Source organism: Augochlora pura, chromosome 10, assembly GCF_028453695.1.
Source record: "Augochlora pura isolate Apur16 chromosome 10, APUR_v2.2.1, whole genome shotgun sequence".
In the NCBI taxonomy this organism is placed as follows: Eukaryota; Metazoa; Arthropoda; class Insecta; order Hymenoptera; family Halictidae; genus Augochlora; species Augochlora pura.
This window is the reverse complement of record NC_135781.1, coordinates 17,606,530-17,626,444: the sequence shown is the minus strand read 5'-3', so window position 1 is coordinate 17,626,444 and position 19,915 is coordinate 17,606,530. Positions and strand designations below refer to the sequence as shown.

The window sequence follows — 19,915 nt, the reverse complement described above, 5'->3', positions numbered from 1 at the left end:
ATTAAAAATGCGGTGGATAGAAAGAACATTTCATTTTTGTTTAAAAAAATTGAATATATGTTTATAATATCATTCAAGACATATTCAGGATGTAGTAAAAAACTGTCGCCACGATTTGCCAAACACTTACAGCAGTCTAACAAAGAAATGTTTCCAATAAAAGTTAATCTGAACTTAGTCAATTATATATTGAAATATAACAACTTGCAAGAAATATTGTTTCTCGACTAAAATTCAATGTCACTTTGACTTTTTTAAATGACACCTTGTATTTACAACTTCGTAGAGTTATTGTTGACGAAAACATGAATTCAACGACGATACTAACTTTGAAATAAAATAAAAAAATTATAATTATTTCCTATCGAGTTTTCATATTTATTAAAATTTCTGTAAGTGTCCAAGTAGTTTTGGAGTAAGACGTATTTGATGATAATATAAAATAACTAAAAATTTGTTAGAAAAACGACAATTAATATTCTGTTTGTTCAAGACATCTTGTAGAAGAATCCCATTGTCGTGAGAGTCATAGTAATATCAAAATGACGGTTATATCCTGGATGCGGCGTAATTGCTCAATGCTGTCACGAAATCATTTTCTTTTCGCGAAAGCAATCTTTCAGTGAAATTACTCATCTAGCGTTACATATTCCATTGTCAACCATAATCGCGGAACAACGTCGACAGGTTTCTAACGCTGTCCGACAAATTGTCAGCGGGCGTCAGAAATAATGGCATTTCTTAAGGAAATCACGAAATCATCCTTTATTTGCGGTTCTTTGGAAGAAACGTGTTAAGACAACGAAGAGAGTTCAACGTGTACAGAACGTGTGCGCGCCACGCATTTGCAATGTTGATCCTAAAATTAAAACTGCTAAATATTTCGTAATCCCTTCCTTCGGATAGTAGTCGGCTTGCATTTTATTCGAGATTCTTAATGGAATGCATTGGTAAACTGTCTCATGTTCAGCTACTTTCACTTCCAAAATAAGACGATGAATCACCGAAATTTTCTCAAGTTTACTCTTGTTCATGCTTTCCGGACCTAAAGCTTAAAAACTAATTTATCTAACTATTGCTTTCTACTTTAAACATGAGTGTTGATTAAAAATTGACAAATTGCGATAGAAGGACGCATACCTCGTTTATTAAATATTCTAAAATCAAAATATGCATTGATACTTTTGCAAACTTTTTAACACTTCTTGAGACTTCTGTTAAAATACAAATGCCCTTATATAAGAGATTAGCATACTTTCAAAATAAGACTTAAAATTAAAAAGCTTGACCAAGCTGTATTTATGAATGCATTTATTACCAGAAATGGTATTTTTTCAATTAGCGGTTCTATGTTATTACAACAACTGGATTAGTAACGACACAGAGCACTTATTAACCTTCTACAATTTGTCTATCAATTTTGTTCTTTAGATAAATTCGAATAGATTGGTCCAAAGAAAGAGTTCAACAAAACTGTAATCGGATGACGGGTATGAGATAAGGATTGACGAATAAAATTTTATTGAAATAACAAATTACCCGAATAAGACATTCGAATAAAAATATAAGAAATCATTTGCTATTCGAATAAGAATTTACCTGTACAGGAAATGATTCGAAAAATAATCCATTTAAATAAGAATTATAGGATAAATTAATTTTTCATTGTTTGTTGATTAATTTGTTTGATGTTAATTTTTACAATTAAGTTTTTTCAACTGCTACCTCTGTAAAGTTGCTACTTTTATGTCGATAATTTCGAGAAATTACATGAAGAATACGTTCAGCAAATATTAGCATTATTATTCAAATAACTTCGCAATCTCTGTTCGAATAATTAACTCCAATGAAAAAAATAATTTGTTACAAATAATGAGTAATTGCCATTCGAATAGAATATTCAACTTAGAAAAATTCATTCGAATAATTATCACATCGAAACGATTCAAATAATACGCAACTCTGCTCTAAAACTACAAAACAAATGAAAAGGCCGTTTTCTGTAAATTATAGAACGTCTTACAATGGGGAACGTAAAATAAATACTTCGCATGAGCCATTCTAATACGTGGTTGATTAATACATCTGAACTATGTGTAAATTTAATTTATACGTAATTCCTAATTATTTAAGGAATGTCCTAAAGTTTGTGAAAGGTACGTTCGGAATTCGTGTTCAGAAAAGATTTGCCGGATCTCAGGCGTGCCATTGGGCCACAACCTACTGACCCATTTGAACGGACGACTCATCTTTCGACTATCGTCGACGTACGACAGAGGTTCCTCATACTCCAAAATCAGTTCCGCTTCTTACAAATCACACACCTCTCCCTTCTATCGAGAAAAAGGAAAAGATCATATCGATAGAAAGGCTTGTGACCGATGGAAACAAAGCAGCTCGTTACGTTCTTTCCATTTCGTTTCAATTTTCGCGACGATTTTGCCTCGTGTTCTGTATAATGAATCAGTTGGAATCGTCCTATTATTCGGCACGAACTTTGCGAAATTGCACGACGTAATTCTCAGATGAAATGATGAAACGTAGCAAAAATGAATTACGTAAAAGGCATTGGCGATACTATCTCGATATCGTTCAGATTATGAAATAATTTAATCATGTGTATGTATACAGTGGTATATGTTACATTTCACGTTTGTATAAATTCATTTTCAACGTGAAAAATTAAATCGCAACTTGCTAGTTTAATTATAGATTTTAATTACAATATAACTGAGTTATCAGAGGTCAGAATGAAGGAAACATCTGTGTTTACTGTAAAATAATTTAACAAATGCAAAAGAAAACGTAATAATGGAACAAAATAAAATTGTAGCTACCGGTTTTACTTCTCCGCGTTTAGGCGAAAGAATAGTTTGTAGTTTATGTAATGTTTCACATCAGCTTGAGAATGAAACTCAATGGGTGTAACTGATGAAATTAAGTCAGCCTAAATACCAAAACGACTGTGTCCATTGATAACAGTTCAGAGAACCTGAAAAACGAATTACTGAGAGTGCTAAAATTGTGACGATGTGACGAAACAGTCCGCATGTAGAAATTTTATAGTCACTGTTCGAACATGGTGAAATTTTCGAACGAGAAAGCTTAAGTTTAACTTGAGCACAACTAGAAACCATCGCTTGACCGGGTTATGTAGAAAGAAATGTTTAGCTAATTGCTTGAAACTATATACTATACATGAAGCGCATTTTCTTATGTGCTATATGCAACATATGGAAATTAGAGTCTCACTATCGCGATAATAAAATTATCGTGCGATAATAAAATATTACGAGCCAGAAAATTAAATTTTTTTTTCGAAATGTTTTGATTTTTAGAGTGCAATGAATTACATGAAATATTTTTCTGCTATGTGGTTACCAATTTACTGATAAATTTATTAAAACGATTTTCAAAACGCGTTTACAGATGAAAGATGTAATTTTATTATAAATAGTACTTTCTGTAATATTCTATAGGTGTTATCAGAATTAGCTGTATCCTGACTTCTTCGAGATCTCATCTGCAATGACAGCTCGCGTGCACGTCTATCAGACAGGTCAAACGTGGAATACATAAATGACTGCGACCAATTATTGACCAAACCTGCTTTCCCAGGGAAAATATTGAACTGACTAAATAATTGACGTTAAAACTATCTAGCGCTAAATATAATTAGTGTGTTCAATCTTGTAAAACGTAACCGATCTTGTATACCACCGTATTTATTAAAACTTTGTATAAGTTACACATTTCCTTGAATTATATTTATATTCTTCATACTATGTTGCCTTGTCTTGTATTGTACTATTTGAAATAAGTCAGCTAACATTTATGGTTAAATATTTTATAACAAAAAAAGAAGTTTTCTATTAAGTTCAATATATTTAAAAAATTTCTATAAAACTTTAAAAAAATCAGTTCTACCATATGTATGTACATAAATATCTATAATCGATATCTGTGTGCAATCATTGGCTCCCATTGAATTTCTATTCTTTTGTTTAGACAGAATCGTTTTGTTCTATGTGATACATCGTTATCTAAATAACACAACTAACAAAAAATTCTAATCTAATCTATACTACGATCTAGGTCAATGACATTTTCGGTATAAATCTCAAGAATACTTTCACTACTCATTTCTCAAAGTTTGTCTAATATGACCGAGTCATGATATAATTGGGAACTAACAGTAGGTTATGAATGAAGGTAAAATTCTCTTTACATCATTTAGATGACCCCATCATTACCGCTACACACAGCGGCAATGCTCGTACAACAAGCAAAGCTGCGTAACAATTTCCCATGAACGACCTTTACCTTCACCATGAATGCGACACACCTTCGAGCTGCTGCTAGAATTGCGCTAGTATTGCTATTTCATGCAACCTGCAATCCACTAGCCTTTTCAATCCTCATTCGTCAAATAATTTTTATATCACAACTAAACGACGAATTTGGCTTTCTATCAATGTGTCATTCATGACTATAGATCGAACATATGAATCTCGTTTTTGTTATTATTGCTTTTATGTCCATTTTTGATCTAGCGTCGTGATTATAATAACACTTACATTTCACATATGAATCTCGTTTTTGTTATTATTGCTTTTATGTCCATTTTTGATCTAGCGTCGTGATTATAATAACACTTACATTTCACTATAACAATGCCTTTCAATAAAAACACAATGGGACCAATATTTACTTCATTACTTTACAATTTTAATCGATTGAAAATAGATTTCTTTCTTATCATAAATGCACGAAAAAACCGTAGTCTAATCGTAACATTCTAATTGAAAACTAAACACTATTTACCAAAACTTACACGATTCCAGCTTAATTTGCATTATTTCTGTTCTCTAAATTTTTTAATTCGGCACATATTGGAGGTAGAATAGTTGCGACCTAAATAATTTTATTTTCAAAAAGATTTTAAATGAATCATCATTGGACTATAGATTCTATATATTTATAGTAAAAAGTGAAAAACAAGATTATAAAAATATTGAAAGTATTTAAGTACAGCTATATTGTTTTCAACTTATAATTATTGGAAGACAAAATACATTTTCGAATGATCTTTCGTATGAACTAGAAATAATTAAAAACTATTCATTTACTCGTATCGATTCAAAATAAAGCGATCATGTAAACCCGTTGTTGACACGGTTATGTACCTAAATAAAGGAATCTAGTAATTATCGTCTTGCAGAATCCTATTTCCCTTTAATTGTAGATCGACCAACGATTCTGGTGCCATTTAGAAAACTTTTAATTTTATTGAATAGTGAATGTCAACAATTTTATAATGATTATGCTCATTCAAAACTGATAATACTTCGTAATATGTAACGTAACCTATAATCATACTATGATCATTTCAATGAAAATTCATGTACATGGAAGACTATGATCAATTATTGAAAAATTATACTTCGGAGTTACTATAATAGAAACAACATTTTCTTAAATTTTGTACTGAACGGATATCGGTTTCCAATTAAATTATATATAATTTGCAAATTATTTTTTAACACTCGAACGGCGGGGTTCGGGTCTATTGAGGCCTACGATATAAATGACGTTATTTTACTACTTAATTTCTGACAATTGATTCAAATGTTCAATTACATGTTTTATTAAGGTCTATAGAAAAATTCTCGCGTCTAGAAGGTGTTCCTTAGAAAAATATCTTTAATAACATTGATGAATAAAATTAATCGTTATGAAATCAATTATAAAATGATCCTAAGCACAGTCAGCTATTTTCGTCAAAAAGGTTTGCAGTTTCAGCTTTGTTGTACAATTTAGTCGATAGTGGCAAGCATATCGCTGCAAAAACATGAGCACGACCAATGACCGCAGTCTTTCAACCTCTGCAGTGATAAGTATGGTTAAATAGTGCCCAAGAGTCTGAAGTCTACGAACGCAGATTTCGTTGTCGAATTCTTTGTAGCAAAAGAAAACATATTTGTACAAGGTGGCAAATAAATTAGCTCTGAGATATTGTATTCAGGTTGAGAGAGTCAAGTTTTGAAACAAATGATAATAACATACTTTCTTCACGTTTCTTCCGAATTGATAAGCATTCAGAATTATTCTGAAAAAGTATGTCCTCATTCTCGAAGCAATAAATATTTATTTACCTTTTGCTTCGTATAAGATGCGTCTTTCAGATTTCATGTCACTTATTGTGCAAAACAACTCGCCATTTTTTATCGATTACAAATACACAAATAGTTGATCCTAACAATAACATCTACTAATACAATACATTTTAAATCAAATATTCTGACATTTTGAAACAAATAAATATTTTACACGTGAGTTATAAAAAATTTCAATCGTAATATTTTAATCCAAATCTGGTTCGACTCTGTTTTGGCCATATTAAAAATAATTTTGTTCCAACTATTCCAAATAATTAGAATCCCATTCTTCTTTTAGTCTTGTTTGTAGTTCATTCTTTGAACTTATTGTACTTTTAATAATTCTTTGGTCAAATTGATCGTATAAATTTCCTGTAGGATTGAAATTTGTTGCTATAAAATTTGGGGGTAATTATAACACCCGACCGGTATAAATCGAATTTTGCCTCCAATCGGTAGCCTGTGAATCGGCTGTCATAGCAACCAATAATTTGTTATCTATTATCGAGGTAAAAGTAGTATTGTATGGTCCCACAATTATTATATCATCTTTTAAATATTTGATGCCTTTTGCGATGAATAAAATAAGAAAAAATAAAAATAAAATAAAAAGACCGTTCGGTAAAGTGTTAATAACAAACATTCTTGTATTGTTCAGACGTTATAAATTTAAAAGTACTTTGGTTTCCCATATTAATTAAAATATACTGTATTAATAAGTATCATTGTTTGGAAAGAATTATTTGTGTATTTTCAATCTATAAGAAAGGGCGAATCATTTTGCACATTAATAAATGGGAGTATATAATTCTGTAGTACTGCCTTCTTCAAAATCACAAAATTTTTAGTACTTTAATTGATTTTCTATGATACTACTGAAAAAAATTACATCCTCCAATTAATTACTAGCTGTCCAAACGTGCCTTTTCAAATATACCATTTAATTTTCTATAATTAAGTCGATTTTTCAAACGCCTTTTAGCTGCACGCGACATCGTTATGTCTAAGTATCGTGTTTTTATGACAGATCAGGCAATTAATAAGTGAAAGTTATTGTTTCGTTAAATACAGGGAAAGTGTTGCGATCGATTTGACAGCATAATAGCGAATCTATTACATCCGGTCAAACGAAAAACGGCGTAACCAGACTAGAAGTCACCAAGTCGCGAGACACCTCGTTCCTTTGGCCTATATTCCATCATAGCCTGTTACACGATCGTTGCTTCAAATCTCGAAAATATGTAATTACCATCGATCTCGATCCCCCTTTTACCGATCGTACCGGCAATTGAAGAATCGCACTGCAATTGCTTACTTTCGTTGGCGGCCTGTTCTATTTTTTTCCGTGTTCACGATCCGAACATTTTCAGCAATGAAACGTGATGCTTTTGCACTTTCTAGATTGCACCGATGCGTACGATCGACATTGCTGCCGCTCTTTATCGTACGACGATTGCTCTGTTTCTCACCGGGACAGAATTCACCGATTACTCGGATTACTATTCAGCGCCATATCGTTGCCAGCGTGATCACAATCGACGATTTATGGAAAATAGTTATTTACGAGAGAAACGTAAACGCCGGAAGTGAGTTTTAATGAAGGAAGAAAAAATTAAACTTTCATTCGTACCGAAAGTAACACCGCGTGGTCAGCGGCTCGTTTCTAATACCATCCAAATTAGTCGAGTATGCGCAGCTTAGTTGAATCCGCCTGATTCGATACAAAATGGAGTTTCTGACATCTATAAGTGTATCATGAATTCATAACATTACACACTGCTATACATGTCGCAATACCTGTTATTCAGTCACCTATTTACATTCTTATGTACATTCTTAACTTTGTTACATAGACTTTTAATTTCTTATGCACTTTATCGAACGAACATTGTTAAGCATAATGCGATAATAGTTTGTTGCATCTAACCGAGTTGGGGCTGGCATCAAGTATTAGAATTTTTTAAAATAATTTTCTTCGGACTTAGACACAGATTTTACACTCGAAATTAAACATTTTGCAAATCGTATTCACTATTCTGCAAATAAAGTTAACTGTTGTGTAGATGGAAATTAGACACCTCTTATACAATTTTTAAATGTAATGCGAATGTTTATACTTATTGATAGTATAATACTTTCATTAAAAATAATTAATCCTCACTAATCTTCAATAATATTTTCAAAAATGCTAAGTTACAAATTGAAAATTATGTGAATTTTATTTGTAGAAACGTTAATAAGATTTGTAAAAGGGTTCATTTGAAAAAAAATATTTAAACACTTAAAACTTCTAAAAAAGTGTTCTTATGGAACAGATCCATTAAACGAATGTCCAAATAACGTGGAGGGAATCATACATTTAGTTAAGGTAAAAAATAATAGCAATTTTTTGCAATCTCGGGACATAAAATCTCAAAACTGTTAATGAATTTTTGAAATCACTCAAACATGAGATAAAATACGAATAAAACAAAGTACAATTTATATTATATTTCGTGTTCTATCGAAATATTACGTCGCCATCTGACGAACGACAAGTCACGGTTATGTCGTCGCGAAGAAAACCGTGAAATTATTGTAAATTATCTTCGCAGTCCTGCGAAAGTGCACGGAATTAAGCTCACGAGATCAAGAAGTAACCTCATTTTACAATATTTCGTATGCAAGATCGTATTTACAAAGAGATCTGCATTCATGTGAGAAAGTCGTAGCTACCACTCTGAAGAAGGACTACGTCATTAGTATCGTAAGAAAGAGAGGCGTACATATATTATTTGAAGATCACGTGTGTTATGTCAAATAGCAATGAGATTGAGAAATAAGGAAGTTTAGGTGATAAGTTCTAGTGGACAGTGCACAGTCAGTCGAGATGGAGTCAGGGCTCGATAGCACAGAGTATAAATAATATGCTTTAATACAAGGCATAAATAATGGAAAAGGACCAAAAAGTAACCCAGGAAATGTAGATATGCACTTCGAAAGTAAATTCTAAATAAACGAGTGATACGAGAAAGCGATAAACAATGTCTTAGGGACCCGTAACTAAATGGTTTGTAGAATATTTAAACAAACAGAAACGAAATTTGTTTGTAAATTTGTACTAAAGATTTTGTCATATTTTCGAGAAAACTGCGAACGTGCATTTTCGAAAGTAATTAAAGAGAAAAACTGCTGATCCTAGTTGAAAATAAAACAAAAATTTAATGTAAATTAACGTTGTAATTATCAGTTATAAGGATACAAACTTCGCAGTCCGTTCGCAAAGCGCATTAAGATGCGAAATTAGAATTTGAGTTAGGATTAAATCGTTCATGTGAAATAGAACTTGTTCAAACTGACAAAATCTTAAGTAAAGATTTTCTAACATTTCGATATTCGCGTAGAAAGAAAATAAAAAATTCTAAATGTAGATACATTCGAAGTTATAGCTGCGTATATCGAAGTGTTAGCCGAACGATTGACAACGCAGCTTCCAGTTTTACTACATACAAGATCAATGAAGTCCTCGGTACATAAAAAATCATTTACCAAGATTGCAATATCTCGTGACAATTACGTGACAATGTAATGCTTACACTTTCACATTTCTTCGGAAAATCATTACGAAACGTGGCATTTCTAATGTGCCGCCGAAAAAAAAACAATCTTCTAAAGAATGTGAAACAAGCTTAGCTCCCGGAAGGTAATTTATTTAGCTAGATGATGTCTTAAACGCAAACATAATTAATGTCGACTAAACTGTGTTAGATCTTCTCTCAAATGTGCTCATATATTCTGAAGAGAGTTTCGTAATTTTCAAATTACACTAATTAATCGAATAAGAATCATAATAGTTTTAATACCACCGTCATTACTAACACTGATGACGTTGAGAGAATTGTGATTTGTTCTAATAAAATATTCTTCTCGTTAACCTGGTAACCAGGTAAAACGAGTTGACACGAAATTCGTGTTCGTTATTGCCTTTCAGTAGCCTTTCTTTCTTTTCTTAATTGAATGCATAATTTTGTTCACATTACGATTGCACATCATTGTCACTTGTCTAAACTGTACTAGATCTTCGTATCTCAATTTTATATATCATGTATAACTGTACTTTCAAGCGTACAGAATTGAAAAATCACTCCGTTAGAAATTAACTGCTATAATATCTTCGTTACAAACAAAACGAAAAGACAAAACGGAATTTCTCGATAAAATTACACTACGCGTACGAATAAAATTAAGCACGCACTTGAGACGATTAAACGCGAACGACAAAGTTAGTTGAGAAAACTATAAAGGGGAAGACATTGAGAAAAGATCAAACAACACCATCAATTGAAAATTAATTATAGAAGCTCTATCGAAGCTAGAAACTGCGTTCGATCGAGGAAAGGACAAATCGTACATACCGACGACTACGAAAAGGAACAAGGTCGTGGCGATCTTCATACTGGTCGATCCAGTTTTGATTGTCTACGAAGTTCTTAGAAAGTCGATGATCCTGAACGGTTCTCCAATGGACGGTTGCTTCTCGGTCGGAACAAATTCGAAAAACTGATTCGGAACGTCTTTTGTTCACGTCACCTGAGAGCCAAGCCACTGGTGAACGTGATGTTCGACGATTGAGAGATAAAAAGGTGCGACAGGTAACTCGTTCCCGTGAACACTAAACTGCACGGATATGTTCCTCGAAGGCGAGCACGCGGGGCACTTTCAAACCCCATCTGGTTTCCAGGGACGGCTGAAACTTGGCTCAACTTTCATGACCCCCACCCTTCCATTTTCTCGCGCAAGTGTACAAATGTTCTATTAGTTTGTTATATACGTTTGTGTGTGTGTGTGTGTGTGTGTGTTCATACTGTTACGCGTGTACGTTGCACACTATCGCACAGCTGATCCTTTTTGACAAAAATATAACTACGTACGTTGAGGAACGTTTATAATTTTTGTTATCAAGTTTCTTCTAGTAACTTTCGACGTGTTCCTCGGCTTTTTTATAGACCTTAATGAAACAAAAATTTAACTAATTCTTAACTAGTCAGTCGAATATTAAAATTTATACTCGGGGTCCAAATAAACCAGAATTCTACCAACTGATTGTTAATTAATTTTTGAATGAGTTTATACAGAAAGGATCAGGAAAGAAAAGAGTATTTTCTAAGAAGCTCGCATTTCTTTCTATCGCTTTGATAAAGAATATGGACGGTTCTGTTCTGTCTGACCCCACCAAGGTTCTCGAAGAATGGTCGTGGCACAGGTTCGATACGTGCACTTCGACGCGGCTATGAGTACAATCCCGTGTCGAAGTGTCGGTGACCCACTCGGACGAAACGATAACGGGATCGCCGTGCGTTCATTCAGAGTCCAGCGAATTGATCAGCCCGTAAGAAAGATCGTCTAGATTTTTCAAGTTTATAAAACGTTTGATGTTTTATTGAGAATAATAGAAATAAGAAGCTTCTTCACAATAAATTCAAATTAATATTTTTGATCTTTGCAAGCGAGATGAAAATTTTGCAGATTTCTGCTATTTTATATCCTAATCTATTAAATGAAAATAGACTACGATAAACATTGTTTATACAAAAATTAACTTTTATACAAATTTTTAATATGATATTATAGTTATAACATCAAACTGCTTATGAATGCTATAATTCACAAAATTAACCCACAGTTTAATCAAAAGTCATATTAACGCTCAAACGTCGGACCACTTTCACAAAAATAAAATCGAGTATTCTTAGGATCATTTTTATTGAATTTCTTTATCAAATAGCATCTGTTGCTGATGCTCGAGTTCGGAGCAAGAATCGATTGACGTAATAATGCATTCCGTTGCACCGATTTTAGAGTGAAATCGCGCCTTTTACTTCGCTGAACTGCGGTCAAACATGTGATCGATTTACTCTTTATTTATTTCGGTTATGAATATTGCTGTAATCAAATTTGGTAAAGATGAAAATGTTAAAGATAATAGCCACTTTCATTGGACACAACACATATGTGTTGTTCGTCTCATTCTAAAAGGTAGGTACTATAGTGCACTTGACCCTGGGAATACTTAGTAGGCCAAGCTGTAATAGCTCTATTTCTATGTCGATATATCCAATTTCCATTTTACTTCGTTTCTTTAAACAATTTTTTAGTAATATTGATTTTCTACGATTTCTTGTATGTTTTAAATCAATCTGATACTCAATTTTAATAGTAAATTTAATGTATCAAAAATAACACTATAAAAAAATTCGAAAAATCAATGTTTTTTAACATTTTAACAATGTATTTTACATTTCGATTGCAATTCAAGGGATGCTATAGTACGAAAAAGCTTTTTTCTAAAATATTACAACAACTGGAAGTACAATTGAATTGGTGGAATGATTTTATATCGAAATTTTCATTGATGAAGAGACAATTAGAAAATAAATTAGCAAAGATTGCTTCGTATGAAAGTCACAAATATAGAAAATTTTGTATATTTTGTCTGAATTGATATCATTGATAAAACCGGTATCGTTTCACACGATATTCAGGGAATCGGTTATTAAAAAAATATTTAATCTCTATTATGTACATTCAAAGCTAATGAATTTCGATCTATAGAGTGGGATTTTTAAGTATCTGTAATACAAACATTCCATTCTTATTTGATTTCTTCAATCATATTTATTCTATAACTGTGCTTTACGTTTTCCGTATTGTTAGAAATTCTTGAAAACCATCTAATTGCTTTCATATTTTCGTTTTTATAATCAATCTACTTTAAGATATATTTGTGTCATCATTCATACCCGAAAATTGAAAAAATATGAAAATTTTCTTGATTTATTAAAACATTTGACTAAACTCTTTTCTAGTATATAAATTTTATTAAATATTTCCATTGCTTAATAATAATCATATTAAGGATACATCAACAGAATATTAGATTTGTACATACAAATCGCAGACAAACAGTGTCACATTCAGCAACGGCCAAGAATTATATTATGGTAAAAAGTGTTTAATGAAATATAGAATTTTGTTTAATCTTATTATTTGTTTGCTCTAACATTATTTTTGGTGTTGCACGAACTCAATATAAGAGTCTGCATAGTCAAGAACTAAAGCCAAAAATCCGTATCAACAAGCTAAGGTTCTTGCTATCATATATTAACAAACATATCATATATGTTATCATATACTATCAATCAATAATTAATGTTCCGTTTACTGTAACGGAATAGCTTATATGTAATGCTTGTAATGTGAATGATTAAAACAAGTGTCATTTTTTTTTAATTTATTATTCTTTCCTAAATGTAACCCAGATTACAGATGTCACTACGAACTCCAGCGTAGAAATAATTGATTACAGGTACTTCTGTATTTCAAAAGATATGGATACTTATTTATCATATAATCATATTTAATCTACAGTAGATCCTAAATAAATGTTAGCAATGGAGTGATTAAAGAAATTATTATGCAGTAAATAGTGATATGAATCGAGCCATAGTGCGTTATAAATATTCCATCGTTCAAATACGCCCGCTATATACATTTACCGACTGTAAAGCAGTAAAAATAAGACACAGACATTACATGCAATACTTTCTTTTTTTTCGGGATCTGAATTACCGACTCTGCAAAATGCCGTGGTACGATAGCGGACTCTACCTGAATGGAACGGCTAACTAGTGAACTACATTTGACTGCAACAGAGAAAAGTACACGTCTGAAATGGCCAAATTTACAGCGTTACCAACTTTTAAAAGTACAATTGTGGCACGTTATTTATTCCTACGAAGCTATTGATGCCTCCAATGAAAGCGTTGAAGCGGTTTCTTTGTTGCTTGTCAGTGACAATAAAAAAACTTGGGATTCATACTGATAGAAAATAATACAGACATAGCTTTTAAGCTACACCATTTTTTATTTGACATACTTTTATAAAATACATTTATTTGGTTATTTTTTATACATATTAAATTATATAAAACGCAAACCTATACAAACCTTTAATTCATGTTTTTGTTAATTATAATTTTCATACATATATACAAACATTGTTGGATTACCACAAGTATAGGTTAAATAATTTTAAACATTATTATATTGAATGAAGCAATTTTTTAAACTAGGAAGCACGTTTTATATCTATATTATAATAGATAAATATTTTCATATTTTGTTTTCAAATTAAAATTTACAAGACCAAATGGAGAATTTATTTATTAAGATAACCCACCATTTTGTAGACATTTCTAATAATCCGTGAACGAAGCGTCTTAAACACAAATCAAATTATGTTTCCCCTAAATAAATTAAGACAAGCCTAACTTTAGTTAAATAACATCATATATTTTGGACTTCGCATCACTTCGAGTTTAAAAATGTGGGATTACATAACGAACACGATAATATGGAAAATTATTTGATAATTACATGTTCATAAGAAACTAATAAAACTGAGTTTTTGAATTTAAAGTCATCTACAGGTAATGGTGTAGAAAATTGAAATGTACCGCTCAGTTGCAACATTGTGAGGTAAATTTTAGAGAGCAAAAATCACTGAAAAATACTTAATTTCTGTACAAAATACTTCGTTAGCAGATTTTTGAAAATGTCTTGTAAATGAGGACTATTCTGAAAGAATACACTTTGGACATCATATATCGCTTAAAACATGTTCAATCATTAACTTATTAAAATCACAGTATCGTTAAAAATATTTACATTATCTTACTTTGTACCACAATCCTGTCTTCAGAACATTTTGTTTGCCTCATTCTTTTTCTTTCTGTGACAACATTATATGGCTTGCTCCCAACGAGAGTTTCGAATAGAACTACATACTACTAGAACTGTTCCCTCAGCTTATAAATACTTGCTGAATCAGCTAATGATGTTAACGTTTCTTCCGGGGAGCGACAGTTTTTCTATTTTGCAGGAATTCAAACATGTCACGGCAACCATATACATCAGCCAAGTGCAAAACTGTTTTCCCATTATTGTCCTTAGCATTCAAATTGACTTTTGTTTCATTTATCAGAAATTTAACTATGTCCAAGCTACGGGAGAAAGTAGCCATGTACAAAACTGTTCTGCCTTTGTTGTCCCTAGCATTAAAATCGGCCTTCTTTTCCTTTATCAAAAATTTAACTGTCTCCAAGCTACCAGAGTTAGCAGCCACGTGCAAAACTGTCATGCCACTATTGTTTCTAGCATTCAAATTAGCATTTTTTTCATTGACCAAGTATTTAATCACTTCTACGTTATCATTAAGAGCAGTAGCCATGTGCAAAATTGTAAAGCCATCTTTGTCTCTAGTATTCAAATCAACGTTCTTTTCATCGAGGAGATATTTGATTAGTTTCAAGTTACCGCAACCAGCAGCCGTGTGTAAAATTGTCAAACCGTTCTTGTCTGTGACATTACAATCGACACCTTTTTCATCCGCCAGAAATTTAATCATGTCCAGGTTACCAGAAGTAGCAGCCGCGTGCAAAATTGTAATGCCATTATTCTCTTTAGCATTAAAATCCGCCTTTTTCTCATTTATCAGATATTTTACCAACTCCAAATTACCAGTGGGTGCTGCCATGTACAAAACTGTTCTGCCATTATTGTCTTTAGTCTCCAAATCGAACACCCTTTCATGCAACAGACATTTAATCGCGTTCAAGGAACCAAAGTTAGCAGCCATGTGCAAAACTGTCGCGCCAATATTGTTTTTGACATTTAAATCGACCTTCTTTTCATTTACCAAAAATGTAACTATATCCCACTGATTAGAGTTAGCAGCCGTGTGCAATACTGTCATGCCATCATAGTCTTTAGCTTCAAAATCAGCCCCTTTTTCATCCACTAGAAATTTAAACATTGCCAAGTAACCAGTGGTAGCAGCTGCGTGCAAAACTGTCATTCCATTATTGTCTCTAGCATTAAAATTGGCCTTTTTTTCATTTATGAGAAATTTAAGTATCTCCATGTTACCAGAGGTAGCAGCCGTGTGCAAAACTGTCATGCCTTCATTGTTTTTAGCTTCAAGATCGAAATCAATTTTATCCAACAGAAATTGAATTGTATCTAAGTTACCAAAGCTGGCAGCAGTGTGCAAAATTGTCGAGTCATTTTTGTCTCTAACATTAAAATCGGCCTTTTTTTCATTTATCAGAAATTCAACTATCTCCAAGCTATCACTGGTGGCAGCCGTATGCAAAACTGTCATGCCATCTTCGGTTGCAATTTCAATGTCGATGTCTTTTTCATCCACCAGATATTTAACCGCGTCCAAATTACCGAAGGACGCAGCCGAGTGCAAGATTGTCAAGCCAAAATTCTCTTTAACATTAATATCAGCATTTTTTTCATTTATCAGAAATTTCATTATCTCCACATTACCAGAAACAGCAGCCATGTGCAAAACTGTCGTGCCATCGTCGTCTCTAATATTAAAATCAGCCCCTTTGTCATTTATCAGAAATTTAACCATCTCCAAGTTACCGAAGGCGGCAGCCGTGTGCAAAACTGTTTTGCCATTATCACCTTGAGAATTACAATCGGCCAACCTTGCATTTAACAGAAATTTAACTATATTCCACCGAAAAGTAGTAGCAGCTATATGCAAAACTGACATGTCATCATCGTCTCTAGCTTCAAAATTGACCTCTTTTTCAAATATCAGAAATTTAACTATCTTCAAGTTGCCAGACGTAGCAGCCGCGTGCAAAATTGTCATGCCATTATCGTCTCTAGTAGCCAAATCGATCTCTCCATTATTTATCAGAAATTTAAGTATGTCGAAATAACCATAGAGAGCAGCCGTGTGCAAAACTGTCATGCCATCAATGTTCCTAACATCAACATTGACTTGTTTTACATCCACCAGAAATTTAACTATCTCCAAGTGGCCACAGTTAACAGCTGTATGCAAAACTGTCATGCCATCATTATCTCTAGCTTCCAAATCGACCTCCTTTTTATCCAGCAGAAATTTGAGCATCTTCAAGTTACCATTTCTTGCAGCCACATGCAAAACTGTTATGCCATTCCCATTTCTAGTATTATAGTCGACCTTTTTTTCATTTATCAGAAATTTAACCATCTTCAAGTTGCCAGAGGCAACAGCCACGTGTAAAACCGTCATTCCAGAATTGTCTACAGTATTCAAATTGGCCTGTTTTTCGTTTATCAAAAATTTAACTATTTCCAAGTTACCAAAGTTTGCAGCCGAGTGCAAAACTGTCATGCCGTCAGGATTTTTGATTTCAAAATTGACCCGTCTTTCATCCACGAGATATTTAACCATCTTCAAATTACCACTTCTAGCAGCCATATGCAACACTATTATGCTATTCTTGTCTTTAGTATTAAAATCGCCTTCATTCTCATGTATCAAAAATTGAACCATCTTCGAATTGTCTTAAGTAGCTGAAAAAGATGAAAGAAAATAGAAAAAAAAGTTAAAAAAAGATCGAATAAAAGCGAATATATGTACAAATAAAATGCAATGTCTGTGTACCACCGATGGTACACGCCGGGTTGAACGTGTTAATAGTTTTACTTTAATAGTTTTAGTTTTATTTTGTTCGCATAATCTGAGCATTACCATATAACATGGCACAGATCTTGGAATTCTGTTCAGCTCTGGCAAGCGGTAAAATTAACTCTTGAGAATTCAAAACGTAATGATCGGAGTGACATCTATGATCGGAGTAACATAAACACGCGTATAAATACTTCTCGACATAGCATGTAAGCGAAACTTGACACAGTAGTAGCGATAGTTTTATGCAAATATCTTGGAAACTAAGAAAAAGTTACTTAAAATATCAGCTTTTTTAATACATTTAAAGCCGTGCAGTATGGTCAGTGTACCTAACTTCTACAAGTACACTCGTTTTCTTTGCTAAACAGAATACCGAACCAAATTGAAATTATAGTTGAATATCTCATTTATATAATTCCAACACATCGAATCTAAAAATAATCTTAAAGTACTTTTAAACCTGCAGGCAATGAGAGCCTGGAACAAAAACTGAATATGGAATTCAAAATTAAGCAAATCAATCAATTATATCGAACTCTTTATCACATTCATCAGCTTATATATAAGATCATATATAAGGTTAATAATCGTTAGTTAAGAAATATGACAGTTTTAGATTAATAAGAATTAACCTTAAAGTCAATGCACAGTTTGTTCACACACATTTCGTTCTACACTGGAATGCAGCTCAAAAGCAGTTTGTCCCGCTCAATTTATTCCGTATAACAAGTTTATCATTAATTTATTAATTTAATCCTTTTTGAAACATTTCACATTTCACAGTATCATTAACAGAAATATTAATATTTATAGAAACCATAAACACACAAATAAAGATTTCTAATCAGATTTAAAATAAATAAGTTATTTACTCAAATTCCAATTTCTAGAAAATTACTGTTGGGGAATTGGTTAAATAATCTATCTGTGTTGTGAAAATATACCTTACTTACTTATATAATATATTCTTTAGAGGCAATAGGCACGTGTTTACACTTCGATAGTCTATCCTGGACAACAAGGACGTGTAACATGGGAACATACGATGTAGCCCATAGACCATACGCAGGTATACACCGCACAAATGTCTCGAACGCAAGGGACATTCGAATCATAATACAGTTCGATGAATGTCTCAAAGTAGGAATCGAAAATCGTCACGATGTGAATACGAAGGCACGGTCATTCGATCCTCGCGGCTCGCCATTATCGTTGGAGACATTTCATAAAAGAGAGCGATAGAACGAGACTCGGGGCGAACAAAACTACCTGGAAAGGCAGCCGTCGCATGCCGGTGTAGATTACTATGAATACATTGCAACGCTAGCATAAAAATGATGACTTAACTTTTTTATTTCCAATTTTTTATACATGAAAATTTGTTTAATATATTGGTCAGTTTTTTCCAAATAAAATGATAACAAACACGACATACTTTACACCGTATTTATTCATTATACGAATCAAGTATGTTAATTTATTTACGAAATAAACATTAAAAAATTTGATTCGTAATTATAAAGGAAGTATTAAAGACAATGCTACATATGGTATTGTGTAATTTGAGGGACAATAAGTGCAGACATCTCTACACGCCAGCGGCCTCGCGTTTGAGACAGAATGTACAGAGATTAGTCTCGCGTTTGAGACGGAAAGTGCAGAGATTAGTCTCGCGTTTGAGACGGAAAGCGCAGAGATTAGTCTCGCGTTTGAGACGAAAAGCGCAGAGATGGCCTCGACTTCGACGCGTAGGTGTTGAGATGGCTTCGATTTCGAGATAGTAGATGTAGAGATTGCCTTGATTTCGAGACGACAGGTGCAAACATAGCCTCGATTTCGAAACTGTAAGTGTAGAAATGGCTTCGAGTTCGAGACCGTAGGTGTAGAGATAGTCTCGCGTTTGAGACGGAAGGTGCAAAGATGGCCTCGATTTCGAGACATTCAGAATTCTACGCGTTTAACGGAAAGTGTGGCGGAACAGTTTATTGTACTTTTTCCATCAACCCTGTGAAAACGATACCCTAGTATCTAATGCAGGGGACCCTCTGTTTATGGGAAATTTCTGGCAGCGGCTTAGAAATCGTCGAAGGGGAGATAAAATGTCGTGTGTTGCACGGAGACAAATTTTCAAAGAAACGGTGGGAAAGGTTTGTACGTAACAGTATGTATGACTTTACAGTGAATAACTGTTAGATACTCAGCTGTTTACCCTTCTAATTGTTAATATCTTTGGTTG

At 33.0% G+C, this 19,915-nt stretch overlaps 2 protein-coding genes across 2 annotated transcripts in view; both read right to left on the bottom strand.

The window, feature by feature from the left end:
- Positions 1-10,792, bottom strand: part of Mtg (mind the gap) — a 28,864-nt gene extending 18,072 nt beyond the window's left edge. The window contains exon 1 of the mRNA XM_078192954.1: positions 10,553-10,792. Within this exon, the coding sequence (XP_078049080.1) occupies positions 10,553-10,592 (40 nt within the window). The 5' untranslated portion in view covers positions 10,593-10,792. The remainder of the gene's footprint in view (positions 1-10,552) is intronic.
- A 3,319-nt stretch (positions 10,793-14,111) lies between these two features.
- Positions 14,112-18,681, bottom strand: LOC144475835 (uncharacterized). The gene is made up of 2 exons (XM_078192149.1): positions 18,633-18,681; positions 14,112-17,561 (listed from the first exon to the last, which is right to left on the bottom strand). Exon 2 carries the CDS (start codon positions 17,539-17,541, stop codon positions 15,037-15,039), a length of 2,505 nt encoding a protein of 834 aa, XP_078048275.1. The 5' UTR covers positions 17,542-17,561; positions 18,633-18,681; the 3' UTR covers positions 14,112-15,036.
- Positions 18,682-19,915: the final 1,234 nt, after the last annotated feature.